General features: G+C 34.8%; 3 protein-coding genes and 1 long non-coding RNA gene across 4 annotated transcripts; 1 reads left to right on the plus strand and 3 right to left on the minus strand.

Annotated features, from left to right (window-relative positions):
- Positions 1-1,365: 1,365 nt before the first annotated feature.
- Positions 1,366-5,607, minus strand: LOC110703525. Its single transcript, XR_002507694.1, has 5 exons — positions 5,298-5,607; positions 3,400-3,563; positions 2,053-2,147; positions 1,845-1,962; positions 1,366-1,539 (listed from the first exon to the last, which is right to left on the minus strand). It is a non-coding gene; the product is annotated as an uncharacterized LOC110703525 (long non-coding RNA).
- A 1,785-nt stretch (positions 5,608-7,392) lies between these two features.
- Positions 7,393-8,932, minus strand: LOC110703509 (putative nuclease HARBI1). The gene has a single exon (XM_021881314.1). The coding sequence runs from the start codon at positions 8,930-8,932 to the stop codon at positions 7,568-7,570; it is 1,365 nt and encodes a 454-aa protein (XP_021737006.1). The 3' UTR covers positions 7,393-7,567.
- A 550-nt stretch (positions 8,933-9,482) lies between these two features.
- Positions 9,483-10,580, minus strand: LOC110703510 (glutathione S-transferase T3-like). The gene has a single exon (XM_021881315.1). The coding sequence runs from the start codon at positions 10,578-10,580 to the stop codon at positions 9,483-9,485; it is 1,098 nt and encodes a 365-aa protein (XP_021737007.1).
- A 3,205-nt stretch (positions 10,581-13,785) lies between these two features.
- LOC110703511 (putative nuclease HARBI1) lies at positions 13,786-15,162 on the plus strand. Its single transcript, XM_021881316.1, has one exon. The coding sequence runs from the start codon at positions 13,786-13,788 to the stop codon at positions 15,160-15,162; it is 1,377 nt and encodes a 458-aa protein (XP_021737008.1).
- The last annotated feature ends 4,497 nt before the right edge of the window (positions 15,163-19,659 follow it).

Raw genomic sequence — 19,659 nt, forward strand, 5'->3', positions numbered from 1 at the left:
ACAAGGTTAGCGCCAGACGCTGACATTAGCGCCAGGCATTAACGCGTTAGCTCCAGGCGATAATGACTGGTGTTTGGCGCTAATTAAATTTCTGACCCGTTTTCTAAAATCAGATAGCAATTAACCGTACAGGAGGATAAAATCGTATTTTCCTCAAAAACATTCTTTTATTCTGATTAAAACTCTAAAAAGTCAACAAAAGTCAATTTATCAATGTTAATTGAATTAGGAATGAAAAGAACCTTCTAGAAAAATATAGAAGACTAAAACCATTCCTAATTGCATTAGGAACGATAAATCTATATTAGGCCCTCCCCTAGATCATTGGGCCGTATATAAGGCTCAAACCGGGCCCAATTTAGTAATTTGGCCATAACTTCCTCAATATTCATCGGAATTGGACTTATAATATATCATTGGAAAACTCTTTTCAAGCCCTATCCAGCTACACTACTATTGGACCCATATCATGGACCAACCAAACTAGATTGGCTGTTTTCTTAGAATAGGTTTTCAAAAACAAAGAGAAGAGAAAAGAAATTAAATCTATCCGCAACACTTGACTTTTCACACTTTCACTTCATTCGACTACGATTGGACGTGAAAGGTACTCATCACCGGGTTTGGTTTTGGGGAGACACATTTGGGTGTCTACACTAACGTGTGTATTTTGTTATTAGAAAGAGATACGAGGCATCCAAGTAAGTGCTTTAATTGATTTATTGATGTTATGATATAGAAATCATGCTTAAATTATTATTTTGATCCCTAAGTGTCATGTTATGATGTTTTGATCTTCCTAGTATCATCTTCCTAGTATCATGTTTAGGGTAATAACTATATTTGATCTTTGATGTTTAGTGACATGCTAGGGTTTGTTATTAATCTTGTTAATATCATGCGTAGGATCTTGCTATTATTATGCTTTAACATGATTATGCACTAGTAGAAAAAAGCATTTGGCCACTAGTTCAAAATCCCCCTATGCCACCGGTTTTGAACCAGTGGGCATTTGGGGGGTGGCAATAGTCTGATGCAAAGTCACCGGTTTTGTCCGGTGGCAAAAACAAGTATAGCCACCGATTAACCAGTGGCAATATATATTTTTGCCACCGGTTAACCGGTGGCAATAACTTTTCCCGGTTTTTTTAATGGGGTTATTGGCACCGGTTCCTGTTCAAAACCGGTGCCAATAATGGCAAAAATAATAATTTTTTTTTTTTTTTGCACTTTTTTAGCTTAAATTGATAAATCAACACTAATATATATATATATATATATATATATATATATATATATATATATATATATATATATATATATATATATAAAGTTACATATTTTCATAAAAAAAATGATGTAATATTACAATTTTTGTCTAAAAAATTAAAATAAAATACAAGGTAAAAAAAATATGCAGCTACACAGTAGCAGAAGTGATGAACAGCAGCAACAGCGCATATAAGGAGCAGCACGACAGCACAGAAGCAGCCCCATATCTTAGTTAAACAAATTTTTGCATTATTCCTACATGATCTTCTGAAATCCACAAGAGAAGAATATAATCGGTATCAGCTTTTTCAGTGACTTTGAAGCGCTAAAACTCAAAACATATAATACAGTATGTCAGTATATGAACAAAGCAACTACTGGCTTAAGTATATTAATCAAAAAAGTCTTCATGTAAAATCCTAGACAAGTAGACATGCATAGCTCCTGAACATTTAAATACTTTATATACAAGTATGAGACTATGACTCTATGAATATTGCTTTTGTCCATCTCATAAACTTCCAAAAGAAAATTGCAATTCATCATTCTAGAGGCAAGAATTTGAATTTTACCAGTATGCTTTGTGGCTACAGGTAAGTGAACTAGGTACAGATCCATATAATCAAGTCGAAGTTGCTTCAAACTGTCTTTGCACGCTTCATGTACATGTCCATGGTCAAAGCTCCACAGCTGCAACAGGATTATACATGATAAGTGAGTGTAAATGTCATCTGATGATCAAAGTTCCTCCCAAAATAAGAAATTTTGTCCTCACTTAACCTTAGTGGTTATGAAAAGATCCTCCCTTTTGACAAGCCCAACTTGAATTGCTTCAGAAAGTGCCTCCCCAACCTCAGCTTCATTCTGGTAAAAAGCTACAAGAATCGTACCCGATTACACATCGTAAGTTTATCGCCAAAGACAGTAAGATAATAGTACATTGTAATGAACATGAGAGTTTTCTACTTGTCATTCTAAGGCTTGTGCTTGTGCATGTACATGGCTCTGGAATAAAACAACCCTAGACTTTGTGAACTTAATAGTCGTTTTGAAACAAGAAACAGAACCATAATCACACAACAGCATCACCTGGTCAGAAGCTCATAATGAGGGATGATCAGAATAGTCAGTTTGTAAAATCCTTTTTTTTTTTAATCATATCTCATCTACTCTTTAAATTTAAACAATCAATCATAGATTCCAGTTCAAGAGCAATGCCTAGCAAAGTGGTGTAGTGGTGCACAACTTAGTGCCTTAGTACATTACGGTCTCAGACCAAGCGTGATCTTGACAGAGCTCACTAAATTCAGATTTTGACCGAGCTGATTTGGTAGCTAGCAATCAGGCAAGGGTTATTATCAGTCATATACTAACAACTTGCACATAAACAAATATTTTCCAAAGTGTAACAATGGACATACACATGCACAATTGAATCAGAAATAGACTAAAACATTAATTCTTTTTAAATAGCTGCCAATCATGACATGTTATAGCAATGTAAAAACTCCTGTAAAGATTATCGCTAGGCAGTAGTAAGCAAAACAGCACAGCAAATTTCTCTTTAAAAATTCTTTTCACGAGAAGACGTCATTTACATAGATTCACACAAATTACAATTGAGTCATACCGGCTTACCCTATTACAATGATCGAGTGTAGTTGAATTGGATATAAGAAATATTTTTTCCTTTCAAAGGTTAGACATATACAGAGTAAAAGGGCAATTAAATAAGAAAATTGTCGCATTCAAGTTGTTCTTTTTGTATTTTTTTTTTTTTTTTTTGAGGTAAAAGCATTCAAGTTGTTCTTAAATACCTCTCTAGATGTCTTTATAATGGTGAAGGGATTCAATCTCATGTTTTTAAGTTTTATCCCTGAAGACTTTAATCAACTAAATTAGTTAATTGTCCACGTGACCACATTAGTTGTCACTAATCACATTATCCGAAAACTTTCAACCCTTTATAGGATTAATGACATGATTTTACATGAGTTCCCTTTATATATAATGGATGCGTTGATTTTATCATATTCTTCTTAGTGGTGATGCACTAATGATAAAGCCAATCATAGAAAATAATAATAACAAAAACAGCCATCACAACCAAATTTAAAATTAATAAACCTGTTGTGGAACTCGTCTAAATCTACGTATTGTCCGAAGCATTCTTCACCACTGAAGGGTATCTTCATGTTTTGTAAATTAGCCAACATGTCTTCGTAGTGCTCACCATCACGGACCACCGCGGAAGCCGCCTTGGGGTTTTGACGGCCGGATTCTTGTATCACCTTTAACATGTCATAAAACTTGTCAAACACCTTACTATTATTACTATTAGTATTGTAAATAACCATCGTAACAAATTTTCCTTGACAACTTTTTAATTCGTCTCTCAAATTTAATTGATTATTTTCTTTCAAATCAATGTTTCTCTCGTAAACTAAGACAAGCTAATAAAAGACAAGCTAATCACATATACTTATAAGTGAGGAACCGACCTAAGTTTATACACAGTAGCTTGATCATCACAGAAAAATCCAACATAAGTGCAATTTTACAAACCTGAAGTAAAGACTAAATTTAGGGGCTTTTTCCTCCAATAGTTGAAAATTATATTTCAATAACTACTTTACGCCATTAAGAATGGAATCAATGATGTATTAGCTAGGTTGTAAAAAAATTACTCCATAATTTACCATGTTTTCAATTAATTATACCGAACATCTACATTAAAACTTTGCAAAGTATAAACAATTAATATGTAATTAATTAATGTGAGAGGAATGTAGTGGACTATTGAGCATTTGTATGTAGCATGGGACAAACTCAAATCAAATAAACGACTTAACAAGAACAATGGAATAGAATTAAAGGATGAATACAGTAATATATGCAACATACACTAAGGTCCAAAGTCATTGGACCAAAACAATCAGAAATTAACAATGAAAAAAAAACAAAATTGAAACTAAACCATATAAAGATAAATCTTCAGCAAACGAGCAATCAAAAAACGAATCGCAATCAGAATTCACAATCAACATCAAAAGCATCATCCATCACTTCTCCAAGAACAAGTCCACCCAGTGCTCCTCCTAACAGACCAGCTCCCAATCCCATTCCCATTCCACCACCCTCAATTAACACACCAAGAACAAAGAAGTGGAATAATAGCCTATAATTTGAGCAAAAATGATGCATCTATGAAGCTTGAGAAATAAACATATACGTAGTACATAAATTCAAATGCTGGAAGATAGAGCTAAACTCAGAAATTATCAGAAGCAACCATTGCTTTAGGACCCAACTCTTCAAAAAAACTCAGCTTCTGAACCCTTTTCAAGGACAGTGTGACAATACCTCTGAAACAAGAAGTAAACAAATGCTTTCCCATTAATACAATTAATCTGACTATCCAAATCCCTATAAAAACTAAATTATGTGATTCATACCACGATTTAGATATTCAAGGTCGAGGCAGAACAGGGCAAGGAATGGAGACTTTGAATTTTTTATTCACAGAACAGCCCCCACAGCCACAACGCCTAACCAACTAACCCGCCTTAACCACCATATGCACCACCTAAACCCACCACATGCACCACCTAAACCCACCATATCCACCACCTTAACCCAAACACACAACCTTAACCCACCCCAAACCGAACCCACACACCAGACCGACCACCTTGACCCACCCTAAGTCCCTAACCCAAACCCACACACCAAACCGACCACCTTAACCCACCCTAACCCGAACCCACCTTAACCAACCTAACCCGAACCCATCCAACTAACCAAAATTATCACCGAAACCCACCTAATCCGAACCCAAACACCTTAAACCACCCAACTAACCCAGATCTATCACCCATCTTATTAGAAACCCAGAAAACCCCAGAAACCCTAGATCTCGGTTGATAGAATCAAAACATATAACACCAATAAAATTAGGGGAAAACACGAAAAATCAAAATCGATTAATCAAAAGTGCACAATTAAAAGGAAATAATAGAATATACTTGGTTTATGGGGTTCGCCATCTTCGAATTAGGAGAATAGAATCGTCGTCAAATTCGTCAAAGGAAGAGGAGATGGAAGAGCAAGGAGAAGACGCCATTTGTGAGAAACAATGGAGGTTAGTGAAGGTAATAAAAATGGTGCAAAGAGAGAAAGAGAGTAGTGGTTAGATCTTGTTTTGCCATTGAGGAGAGACTGAGAGACTGAAAGAGAGGACGAAAAGGAAAGAGAAAGAAAGAAGAAGGGAAAGAGGGAGAAATAAGAGGGGTAGGGCTGCAGGAGTAAGGTTTAACACAGCTAATTCCCACCGGTTCAAACCGGTGGCCTTTAACACATATGCCACCGGTTTGGTTTGAACCGGTGGCAATTTAAAAAAGCCTATTCCCGCCCATTTTTTCTCCACCGGTTTTTAAAAATCGGTGGACATGGCTCGGTGCCTTTTTGTATTTTTCTAATAGTGATGATAAATATGATTATTTTAATTATGATTATTATTTTTATAATTGTTAATTATTGTTATGATTATTATGTTGTTTGATGCTTATTATTATTTATTGTTTGATCACGCCTTTTATGCATGCTTAAAGGGAATTTGTACTTGTAATCACGCTTAATAAGCATATTAATAATCTTGTTTTGGGTTAATATGATTATAATTCAAGTGATCGTCAATAATAGTTTTATTTGTGCATTAATATTCAGTCAACATAGATAAACAGGTTTATGGTTAAATCTATTGATTGCATGTTAGCCAGAAAGCGCACATGAATACGATCAGAATAAAGTAGAGGTCTATTATTAGGGCAGGTTAAATCTCTTTTAGGTTGGATTTGTACCTTCATCCCCGAACTACAAGTTATGGTTCTAGACCTATTGGAGTTGACGATTTCCTGGATCGTTAAGGGGTGTATCCTTCACCTCGTGAACGGTTTACAAGTTCCTAAAACTTGTTGGCGACTCTTTTGCTCTATCTTCTTTCCCTTTGGACGCCACCGTGCTTTACTGTATGATCACAGTGGGGTTCAAGTTTGGAATAATGCTTGAAATATTCCCTACACATAGTCACATTTTTAAAAATTTGTGTGATCTTTAATGTTATTATGAACTTAAAGTACAACATCATGTTGAATAGTGACCTAATTTTAACATAGTGATATTTATTATTGATATTGACCATTATATTAAAAATTTCATTAAAAAATTAATCTCTTATAACTTTTATAATGTCACACCAACTTTTATTTCAACATAATAACCTTTATATTTATTTAGTGACCTTTTTTTTATTAATAAAACAATCATATTGTCACTAATATTGATGGTACATAATAAATTAGTGTGAACCAAATCCATTTAAAAATTTGTACTACTTTCTCACTCTATTTTCTATTTCTAAAAAGTACACGCTCTCCACTTTCTCTCTTTTGAAAGTATGTTTTTCTTCACACTTTAATTACTTCTTATAAGTACTTTTCATCTTTAGAGTTTGGGATTTTTTTTTTTTCACCTGTACATAGTAATTTGAAATATAACCCACCTAATCCACCTATATACTAGTATATATATATATACCTGACGGTCTGCTCCAACAATCTCCTTTTCCCTTCCTATTGCTCTGGCTTAAAATGAAAAACAGCAAAAAGGATTTTTAGAGCAGCCATTTCTGAAATTTTTAAAACAAAATATAGTCAAATTAAAGCAATTGCGATGGTGACTTAACTTTGTCAGGACTTGGAGAGAATAAGAGCAGCAGCATCGAGACCTTTCCCAATCCTTTTAGGACCCTTTAGAGCATCATTATTGGTGAACACAAAAAAATGGTTCATGGGTCACTATCACCATTTCTCTCTCATCCACATCAACCCAACAAACCATTTACAATATTCACTCTTAACAATGAACACTAAACAATGGTTCATCATCAATGCTCCCTACCCCACCTTATTTTATTTTTGTAAATATAATCTTTTTTGTTTCATAATTATAATTTATTAACCCGATGTCAATGTAATTAATTGACGTATTTAATATTTTAATCGTGATTACTAATTAAGAAATTATCGCATTTTTTTTATCAGCTTTTTAAAAAACTAATTCTTGTGATTAATATTTTTTAAACAACAACGCAACTAATTTTAATTAACAAAAAAAAAAAGAGGTACAAATCGTGATTACAGTTCTACAACTATAATCTAGTACATTTTATTTAAAAAAAAAAACAACTACACATCGTTTTGTAAGATGTCCTTAGGGATAACCATTTGTTGTAAACCTAGTTGCCTAAGTTTTCGTTGTTACCAAATTTATTCCATATATGTTCGACCAAGTCGTTTTTTAGCTGCAAATGAGTCTGTTGATCCTCAATCTCTGTTCTACGAGACAAGTATAAGCCAATATCCACAATACGATCAGTACGGTACTCGGTAGTGTCCTCATTAGCGTTGCCTCCAGCATTCATAAACTCATTGGTATTAACGTTATTTTGATACGTCTCTCGTTCATCTTCAACGATCATATTATGTATTATGATGCAGGCGAGCATGATATTGTGGAGTATGTCGGTATCCCACGCCAAAGACGGCTTTTTAATAATGGCAAAACGAGCTTGAAGGACCCCAAATGCGCGTTCAACGTCTTTCCTTGCAGCTTCCTGGTGTTTTGCGAATAAACGATCCTGACGAGTTTGTGGACTCGTAATGGATTTCACAAAAGAAGCCCATCTAGGGTAGATTCCATCAGTAAGATAATACCCATTCGTATAATGATGACCATTGACTACGAAGTTCACAAGAGGTGTTCGACCCTCTAAGACGTCTTTGAACACAGGGGATCGATGAAGCACATTAATATCGTTGCAGCTACCTGGCATCCCAAAGAACGAATGCCATATCCATAGATCTCTGTCCGCAACTGCCTCTAGTACGAGAGTTGCAACTCCTTCTCTTCCTTGATACTGCCCCTTCCATGCGTGTGGACAGTTCTTCCACTCCCAGTGCATACAATCAATGCTGCCTATCATGCCAGGAAATCCACGTTCTTCCCCAATACGTAGCAATCTTTCCATATCTGCGATGTTTGGACGGCGTAGGTACTGATCACCGAACAGGTTGATGACACCTTCTGTAAACTTTTGGAGTGCCAATCGTGAAGTTGCCTCACTTATACGGACATACTCATCACAAGCGTCCGAAGCACACCCGTAAGCTAGTTGTCTAACGGCCGCAGTGCACTTTTGAAGTGGAGACAAACCAAGACGACCTGCCGCATCTCGCCTTTGTTGAAACCAGGGGTCATGTTGGGTCACTGCGTTGAGAAGGCGCTCAAACACATGATTACGCATTCGAAACCGGCGCCGGAACAAGGAACTTGGATAAACTGGGATTTCCGCGAAATAGTCATTGTATAACTGTGCATGACCTTCTTCGCGTCCCCTATCCTTTCGGGGCTCAGTAGATTTGCGTCGGCGTTGCTGAGTGGCAGCTTGAATAATTGGTGGAATGTACTCATGCATCACGTGTTGTATCATAAGACACACTTCATTACGTTGTTGAACTCTAAGCTCCCTTCCCTCATCATCCGAGTTAGATGAAGATGAAGAGGAATCGGTTGAGCTTTCGTTTAAACTGTTTGAATTCATTTTGTACATAAGAAATGTAAGATAGAGTGAGGTTTGCTAATAGTAACTGCAAACGATTTATGTGTTTGTGTGTAAAAAAAATGAAAGAATGGTGTTTATTTATAGTGAACTAATTTGTAATTCTTCTTCAGAAATAACTGAATATAAAGAGACAAAGTTCACATGGGCTATGACAAACAATGAATTACAACCACACAGAAATTGAATGGAGAAGAAGGGTTTCACATGGGCTATGACCAACACTGGATTAGAACCACACAGAAATTGAATGGAGAAGAAGGGTTTCACATGGGCTAACAAAGGGGAAATTAAGATACTGACACAATTATATATAAAGAGACAAATTGATATAATTGAATAAACAAAATAAGATCACATGGGCTATGAAAATGGGAAAGTGGAAAAGATCCATTTTACTGATTAATTGATAAAGTACAAACATAAGGAAATGAGTACAAGAGGTTGAACTGGAATTGAAAACTTATCACTACTGAAAATGAAGAACAACAAAGGAATTGAACACACTTAACTACAATAAAAATAAAGGACACTAAGCATCATTATTGAAACGTTGAATATTGTTCCGAAGTATTACTATCATTTCGTCTTCCCACTGTTCTCGGTTTACTTTCTGTTCTAGACGAGATAGTTGCTCCCAGTTGATCCTATATTGCTCTAGCTCAATTTTCCGTTGTTTCCTTGCCTCCTTGCGCTCCTGTATTTCAAGTCTCTTCATTTCTGCTTCGTTTGACACATTCATCGAATCCCCAAGTAGCTGCAATCGACTGTTGAATGTTTCTAATTCCTTAAATGCTTGACTTGATGGAGCTTTACCCTTCAATCTCGACTTAGCCTTTTTAATACCTTCAGTACGAGCTACTCTCTCATCACCGACACCCACGCTGGTTGGTGTGGTAGGTGAGGAATTGTCACCCTCATCCCGTGTCCTCTTCCCACTACTTCCGCTCCCTACAGACTCATCCGTCAGTGGAGTTGAATGTGGACGTCCCACCGAAGGCTTGAATGTTTGTTGGTCCAAGAAAGACCGGAATTTGTCCCACTTCCTTAATTGGATCCATTCCTCGTAGAAGGTGAATCGTCCGAATGAGTTCTCATGGATTTTGTGGGCCTCTTGGATAACATCATCTTCGTTATAGCCACTTCCCTTTCGCTTCCGGGCCTTATCACAGCTTCCGCACCACTTTAACACGGCTTCAGAGATTCGCATCCACCTTCCCTTCAAACTACTAATAGTTCGTAGGGATATTTCATCTGCATTCGATTCCCTGGCAGCATCGTATGCGTCCAAGACTCTCTTCCAAAATACACCCTTCTTTTGATTTGTGCCGGTAATTATGTCGGTGCTGGTGTTCATGTAGCCGGATATAAGAGCCGCAGTTTCTGATCGCGACCAACCTCTATTGTTTGAACCACTAACACGAAATTCCGGAGTTGATTGGAGTGGTTGCTGTAACATTTGAGTGAAGTTTTGATGGGGAGAAGGAGTTTCATTTCCCTCACCATCATCCTCGCATTCTTCATTTGCCTCATCTTCTTCAGATAAGACATTGCTCGATTCCCAAATATTGGGATTCGGTTGTTGTGACGGAAAATAATCAGATGCAGCACCATATTCACCGTAACCCATTGGTATCATGGATGGATGTGGGAAATTTGAACTGCTTTGAGAAAAATTAAAATTTTGAGGGAAATTTGGTGGATTATTTGGGAAACTTGACTGGGGTATTTGAGGATAAACTCCAGAAAAATTATGGGGAATATTTGTGGGTGTTTGTGAAAAATTTGGGTGAATTGGAGGAAAATTGGCTTGATTCGGGATCATATTTTGACCCAAATTTTTTTTCTTCTTTCTATTTGTTTTGGGGTTGGTATTAGCATCCATAATTATAATTTATATTTGGAAAAAATAAAAATTTAATAATAATAATAATAATAACAATAATAATAAAAATAATAATAACGATAATAATAATAATAATAACGATAATAATAATAATAATAATAATAATAATATTAATAACGATAATAATAATAATAACGATATAATAATAAAAATAATAATAATAATAATAACGATAATAATAAAAATAATAGTAACAATAATAATAATATTAATGATAATAATTAAAAATAATAATAACAATAATAATATTAATATTGGTATAAATAATAATAATATTGGTAATTATAGAGGGGATTTTTGAAGAGAAAAATATAGTAGAAAAAAATGAATTTTCAAAGTTGAAAAAAGTATATCAATATGGGTGTCTATTTATAGAGGGGAAAAAAATAGAGTCGTTGGTAATTTTTTTTTTTTTGATTTGTATTTTGTAAAATATATCCGTTGTAAAATTACAACGGATATATTTAAAACAGTACACACGTGTCAAGCAGCGGCTGGGCCAAGTGGCGCGCTCCCAGCCGCTGATTTCTATTTTTTTTTCTGACCTTTAACAGCAAAACGACGTCGTTTTACAACATGAAACAGCAAAACGACGTCGTTTTGCATGAATATCAGTCCAAAATATTGGTAGGGCCCACAACGAATTAGTTCATGCAAGTGCTTGCTCCTGCAATCGAACCCATGACCACTCAACATGAACAATTAAAGAGTTTGCCATTAAGCCACCACCTTATTTGTTCACTCATTGTGAACTATTAAAATGTTCACCCTTAAAGATGCTCTTAATCCTGATGAATGTTGTGTGTTGGGAAAGGATCCTCTTAAAAAGAGGAATGACCCATTTCCTTTCTGGTAAAAGGAAGCTTACCTCGTCCCTTGTGCAAAATTACACATTAAAATATACAAAAACTCACGCGTGCTGCAATCTCCAACGGCTAGTTCCTTTTTTTCAATTTTTGGTCATACTTCATTCCGACAAGTGGCAGCATCTTATTGGTTTTGATTTTTTTTGCTCCAAAATATTATAACGGCTATAATTTGCAAACGGTAACTTATTTTTGAAATCCGAAAACACCAACGGTCATAAAAGTTTTTTGTCTATAAAATGAGTATAAATTTGCTATATTTTCACAAAATTTCAGTTTCACTTGTACAATACTCTTAAACAAAAAATTATTCTAATCTCCATATTTTCAAGTTTATTTTTCTCCATTTCACTTCCAATTTCTTAGAGTCTTCAATATGGATCGTAATAATTCTAATTACGGTCGTAACTCGAATTTTCCTAACAATTCAAACTTTCAATTTAACCAATCTAATCCTCCTGTTGACCCTAATCTGTTGAGTAATCCTCAAATTCAAGCTGCATTTTTTCAATGGTGTAGTAGTCAACCAAGACCAACAAATTTCAATAATATTCCACCAATACAACCAAATTTTCCTCATAATTCCCAATCCTATCAACAAGCTTTTGGTAATACCCCTTTTTTCCCTATATCAGAACATTTAACTCAAAATATGAATCAATCTCCAGGTGGAGTTTGTAGTAGCAATGCTACTCCAATAGAGTTAAGTGATGAACATGTTGAAGAATTAGCGGGAGCACAACATCTTGAAGAGATTGACAATGATAAAGTCGAAATTGTTCCAGAAGTGCAACTCAATACATCTGCACAAAGGAAAAACCAAGCATGGAGTATCGCCGAAGACAAAGCTCTTGTATCAGCCTATATAAATGCAGGAGGCGATGTGGAGAGGGGAACCAAGACCAAGAGAAGCGGGTTATGGGCAGAAATTCACAACCAGTACAAAAAGGCTAGAGCTGAAAATCTCAATGAGATTAAGGTAAAAACGTTAAATCTTTGCAAAATCGATGGGATCACATAAATGAACATGTAAGTAAATGGGTTGACGCCTACGGTTATCATTTTCGAACTAAGGGTAGTGGTGAATCTGAGCGAAATTTGGAGAGATTCGCTCACATAGATTACAAAGCAACTAACAATAAGATGTTTTGTTATTTGCATTGTTTTGCAATTCTGAGGAAATACCCCAAATGGGATCCCTCCTTGTCCAAAGTTCAGTCTGATATGTTACCGGGTGGTCAAGAATCTACAGATAGTGGGGGTAGCGGTAAAAGATCCCAACCCGATTCACAGTGTGAGGTTGGCAGAAGGGCTAAAAGACCTCTTGGCATAAAACAGACAAAGATGAAAGGTAAAGCATCAAGTACTTCGTCAAGTGTAAATCTTGACTCTTTAAATACAAATTTTAATGACATGGGAGAGAAATTGGGTCAATTGGGAGAGCGACTACTTGATCAGATGAGAGAACGAGATGAAGAACAAAAGGCCCGGGTAGAAGAAAAGAAAAGGCAGAAGGAGGAGGCCATGAAGTTCAGAATGTTAGAAAGGTTAATGCAGAAGCCCGTTCTTGATGACAAGGAATTAGCAATGTATAACAAACTGAGAGACGAATTTAGTAGTAGGTTTTCGCTTTAATTTCATTTTAGTATTTGCAATGTTTGTATTTTAATTAAGTATTGTAAGTACGCAAGTTTATTTTTTTTTTAAATTGTTTGTGCTACTAGTAATGTTGATGTTTATGTAGTGTTGTTATTGTTTTTTATGTATTAAATTAATATTAATGTATTTTAATTTGTTTTTAAAACTATGATGTCTCTTTTACCTTTTGACAAGACTCATGCATGCATTGGTAAAAAAAACTGACCTTACAAAATTCTGCATGCATTGGTCATAATTCTCACCATACAATCCTTATCTTATCCATATCTTATGTGCACCAATTATGTTTTAACAAAATCTTATCTTCTGACCAACAATATCCTATTTTTGTCTATTTAAAGTACATGATTTCTATCTTCTAGTGTCACAAACAAACACACCAAAAATAAAACACCAAACACAATATGAGCTTAGATTCAATCTCTTCAAGTTCTTTAAGCTCTTCCTCCTCAAGTATAACTGATAAAATTTATGATCACATGGTCATGAATTTTATAAATGAGAGTCAACATTTAGTTGCGATGCAAAATTCAGTGCTTAATTCATTACAACCTGAAAAGCAAAAACGTCCGAGAAAACGAAGGGTAACTGTGCCTAGAAATCGTGAAGCGGCTCAAGACAATCTAGTTGCAGATTACTTTAGTAATCAACCGGTATACAATGATACCGTATTTCGAAGGAGGTTTCGTATGAGGAGACCCCTGTTCCTTCGCATTGTGGACACATTAAGTGCAAGTAATCGCTATTTCCAACAACGTCCCGATGCTACCATGCGTCTTGGTGCTTCACCCCTTCAAAAATGCACCGCGGCTATACGTATGTTAGCTTATGGTTGTTCAGCTGATCAAGTAGATGAATATCTAAAGCTTGGTGAAAGTACTGCTAGAGAATGTCTTTCACAATTTGTCGATGGATTTATTGCTCAGTTTGCAACTGAGTACCTCCGCAAGCCAACAATGGAAGATATCCAGCGTCTTCTAAGAGAAAGGGAGGATAGAAACTTCCCCGGCATGCTAGGAAGCATTGATTGCATGCATTGGGTATGGAAAAATTGTCCAGCTGGATGGAAAGGAATGTATCAAGGCCGATCTAAAACGGCCACTGTTATCTTGGAAGCGGTTGCATCTAGGGATTTATGGATTTTGCACGCCTTCTTCGGGACTCCTGGGTCGTGCAACGATATTAATGTACTACAACGTTCTCCTGTCTTTGATGATATAATAAATAATCGTGCTCCACAAGTTCTGTTCACAGTTAATGGAAACACTTACACAAAAGGATACTATCTCACCGATGGGACTTATCCAAAGTGGTCGACATTTATAGATACGGTTACTGCCCCTCAAACAGCTAAGGATATGTTATTTACTGAACGTCAAGAGAGTGCGAGAAAGGATGTTGAGCGTGCTTTTGGTGTGTTACAAGCTCGTTTCGCAATAATCAGGAAGCCTGCTTTGGCATGGAGTGTAGATCTGTTGTGGAAAATTATGATGACTTGCATCATTATCCACAACATGATTGTTGAAGACGAGCGTGATACATATTTAAATTATAAGGATCCACTCGAGTTTGACGATGAACAACATGAGAATATGCCGGGGTCATCCTCAACTAGGAATGCAACAACATTCACCATAACTCCCGGACAGTATGATCCAGATAATTTCGGTAGATTGATAGCTTCGAGAGGGGAAATTCGTGATATAGACGTCCATATGGCTTTGAAGAACGACTTGATCGAGCATTTATGGGCACAGTCTATGAGGTCCAATGAAAATTAAACATTTCAGTTATTTTTAAACTTATGTTTGTTATTTTCTTTACTATTTTTATCAACGTAATTCATGTTTTTTTTTATTCGTGTCGTTTAATCAATGTATTTCATGTTTTTAATCAATGAATTTTATGTTTTTGAATTCTTCTCGTTTAATTAATGTGTCGGTTAATAAAACGATCTATTATTAATTATTATTAACAACATTTTCAACAATAATAATAATTAAGTATATTAATAAATATATGTAATTTGAAAAAGGAATAAATGGTGGGGTATATGTAAGTAGGAGAGAGAAAGTGGGAAAGGATACTCATTGATGATGGAAATTTTTAAGGGAAAGGATGAGTAAAAGGATGGAAATTGTGAGAAGTGATGTGGAGGAAAGAGAAAGTGATGTGTCAAGTGTAGGAAAGGAGAGAGAAACCGGGAAAGGATATAAGTATCCCCAACACTAATGATGCTCTAATAAATTATTCCTGCTACTGCTAGTGTTAGAAATTTTTATATGTTAGATATTTGGATGAACACAACAAAGCTCAGCTAGCTCCATAAGCTATTTCCAAAACTTTCTTTTACAATAATGTTAGCGTAGATGAAACAGTTAAAACTTACTTTTAAAAAGTAACTAGTGTGTGCCCTTACCCGATACTGCACAGGCCCAAATATGTGGGCCTCAAATCAGTAAAAACATTCACAAATTTTTGTATGTGGTAGGCCACACGGTGTGGCCAGCCACAATTTTTTTTTATTCTTTTTTTAAATACCACAGCTCTTCTCTCTTCTCTTTTCCTATCTTCGTCTCCAAGCCAAACCACACATCACCAACAACCATATCTCTACTCAACCCATTTTCTTTTTCCACTTTTCTTAGCTTCATCTACAATCCAAACCACACATCACCAACAACCATATCTCTACTCCACCCATTTTCTCTCTCCTCTTTGCCAAATTGCTGCAATTAAAGCCCAAAATTGTAGAAATTGGGAGTCAAATTGCTATAAAAAATCGTGATTAATTATCTATAAGATCATCAACAACATTTGAAGTAGTGAAATCGATGAGAACCAAAGAAATGTGAGCTCGTTTTCTTCGTGGAATCTTAGATCGGATATTCTACGTCAAAAATTGTAGGGTGTTACTAGTTTAGTCAGGGGTACTTGTAGGGTGTTGCTGGTTTGGTCAGGGGTTACATGTAAGGTGTTACTGGTTTAGTGAGGGTGTTACTGGTTTGGTCAGGGGTTACTTGTAAGGTGTTAGTGATTTTGGTAAGGGGTTACTTGTCGGGTGTTACTAGTTTTGGTCAAGGGTTATTTGTAGGGTGTTACTGGTTTGGTTAGGGGTTACTTGCAGGGCGTTACTAGTTTTTCTCAAGGGTTATTTGTAGGGTGTTACTGGTTTGGTTAGGGGTTACTTGTAAGGTGTTACTAGTTTTGCTCAAGGGTTACTTGTGGGGTGTTACTGGTTTGGTATGGGGCTTACAAGCAACCCTTGAATAAATGACAAGTAGCCCTTGAATAAGTAATTTATACAAGTAATCCTTGAATAAGTAATTCATACAAGTAACCTTTGAAGTAACTCATATAAGTAACCCATGAATAAGTAACTCATACAAGTAACCCTTGAATAAGTAACTCATACAAGTAACCCTTGAATTAATCTATACAAGTAACCCCTGAAAAAAAAAATAATACAGGTAACCCTTAAAAAAAGAAATACAAGTAACTCTTGAAAAAAAATACAAGTAACCCTTGAATGAGTAATCCATAGAAGTAACCCCTGAAAAAAAAATACAAGTAACCTCTGAAAAAAAAATATACAAGTAACCCCTGAAAAAAAAAATACAAGTAACCCCTGAATAAATAATCTATACAAGTAACCCCTAAAAAAATACAAGTGACCCTGAATAATACAAGTGACCCTGAATAATACAAGTAACCCTGAATAATACATGTAACCTCTGAATAAGTAATCCATACAAGTAACCCCTGAAAAAAAAAATACAAGTAACCCCTGAAAAAAAAATACAAGTAACCTCTGAAAAAAAATACAAGTAACCCTGACAAAACTAGTAACTCTGTTATACGAGTGAAACAGTAACCCCGTTATGCGCCGCATAATCCGTTATTTTTACTGACTTGGCAGCAGGCCACACCGTGTGGCCTGCTGCACCAAAAAAGCTCTGAAAAACAATAGGAAATTTTGTGTAAAACTACCCTAAAGATAGGGTCATTTGTGAACAACTACCCAATTTTTTTTATTTGTTTAGAACTATCGGCAAGTTTGGAAACGTTTGGGTAGCACTACCCACTAACATTTTTCGTCCAATTAAAACGTTATTTTGGCTATATTTTTCACTTTTATCAATTACAATGGCCAATTAAAGCTTAAATAAGCAAAAACCCCAATTCAATTAAACCCCCAAACCTTAGAATTCAAAATTCCCAAATAATACTAAACTCATGAACCCTAAAATGAATTCTAATTAAAACTTTAATTAGGTTAATTAAAGTAAATTAAACTTTTATACAAATTGGGAGAGTTAATTGGGTGGAAATAGTGAAAAAAGTGGGCTCCGATAACGTCTTAATTGGACGAAAAATGTTAATGCGTAGTGCTATCAAAATGTTTTTAAACTTGTGAGTAGTTCTAAACAAATTAAAAACAAATAGGTAGTTGTTTACAAATGACCCTATCTTTAGGGTAATTCTACACAAAATTTTCAAAACATTATACTACGTATATAACTTCTATTTTACTACTTAAATATCGATGAAGCTTAGTGCTATTACTGCTATAGGGTCTTAAAATTTTCTTTCCATTCCACAATGATGTTATTGTTTGGAATTTTTGACTTTTAAAAAATACTCCCTCCGTTTTTAAAAACTTGCTCTGCTTTCCTTTTCCGGCTGTTTTTAAATACTTGCTCCATTTTCTTTTTTGGAAAGCTTTTACAATATTTAAATCATTTCTCACACTTAATGGACCCAACATAATACTCTCTCTTTTCCTACTCTTCCACTACTTTTGCTTTTTACAATTTTTTATTCTCTTAACTACCCCACTACCTCCATATTTTATTACTTTCTCCAATTTCTCCTAAAACTCCACGCATGGAGAAATGGAGCAAGTATTAAAAAACGGAGGGAGTATGATAGAATATTCTAAATTTCTCTCATTATATAAGAACAAATAAAATCATGTGGGATCTCGTTTGATTCATCTTGATGAGTATATTATTAATATCTAACTTTTATTTTTAGTGTGAGATTAAAAATATTTGCGGTCAAAATTTGATAAAAACGTGCATCGATTTACGTAAGCAGAAACATCATTATGAAACGGAGGGAGTACTTCACAAGAGTATTGGATTTAGAGATTTTATTTTTGGTAATAAGATCGTTTTATAGTTTCTCTTATTATTATGTCTTTAATATCTTACTTTGATATTAAGGTTCGGTTCTCATACGTCGAAATTCAGTTCAGTTCAGTTAAGGTCAGTTCAGTTCAGTTCTATTCAGTTCAGTTCAGTTCAGCTCCTAATTCCTTCTCTTATAAAATATTCAGTTCAGTTCAGGTCAATTTAGTTCAATTCAGTTCAGCTGAGTTCAGTCAATGAAAACAGGCCCTAAGAGAGTTTAATTTTTTATTATTTTTTAGCAAGATAGTTAAAAATATTTCATTTTGGTATGTCTCATATTTGCAATTAAAACTTTAATAATGTAATTTGTTTATATTGAAAAATTTACATTCATATCTTAAAAAAAAAAAACAAAAAAAAAACAAAAACAAAAACAAAAAAACCAAAGGACTTCCTAAAATTTTCTTTTAAGGTATGTTTTATAGGAGTGATATATTTAATTTCACACTAATATTTTCTTTAATTTGCTTTATTTAATCGGGGTAACTCTATTAAGTATCAATAAAATATACTCTCAATAGTTTTTCAAAAAAAATTAAAATATACTCTCTGTTTTCAATTCCTAGAAAAAAAAAAATTCTCTTTGTTTTTAATTTTTTTCTTTGGTGAATTGCAAAACAAAATTTATTATCATTGATAATCATGATTTTTTTATATTAAGTTAACCATAACATTAATCATAAATAATGTTACAGGGGTTACCCAATTAGTATTATAGGGTTTACTCGATGAATGTTATATAGGTTACTTTGTTCTAAGCAGCCACATAGTGTGATCATCCACACACAAAACACGCTGATTGTGCATAAAAAAATATTAATTAGCAGCACATTCTTTATGCGACCACTCTGTATAGCTTGTAAAAAAAAAGGGGGTACGTAGTATCCCCAATTATACTAACAGAGTAACTCCTTAATACACTTAGTGAATAACCCTTAAATAACAAAGTATGTAGCACTTACAATACTTACAAACGAACCTTTTTATTTGTCAAATAAAAAAAAAAGTAATCCTTCTATTACTAAGTAACTCTTATAAGTCTATAACCCTAAAAGAGTAATCCCCATAAAACTAACCAGGTAA

The sequence above is a fragment of the Chenopodium quinoa genome, unplaced genomic scaffold (assembly GCF_001683475.1).
Source record: "Chenopodium quinoa cultivar QQ74 unplaced genomic scaffold, ASM168347v1, whole genome shotgun sequence".
Lineage (NCBI taxonomy): Eukaryota > Viridiplantae > Streptophyta > Magnoliopsida > Caryophyllales > Amaranthaceae > Chenopodium > Chenopodium quinoa.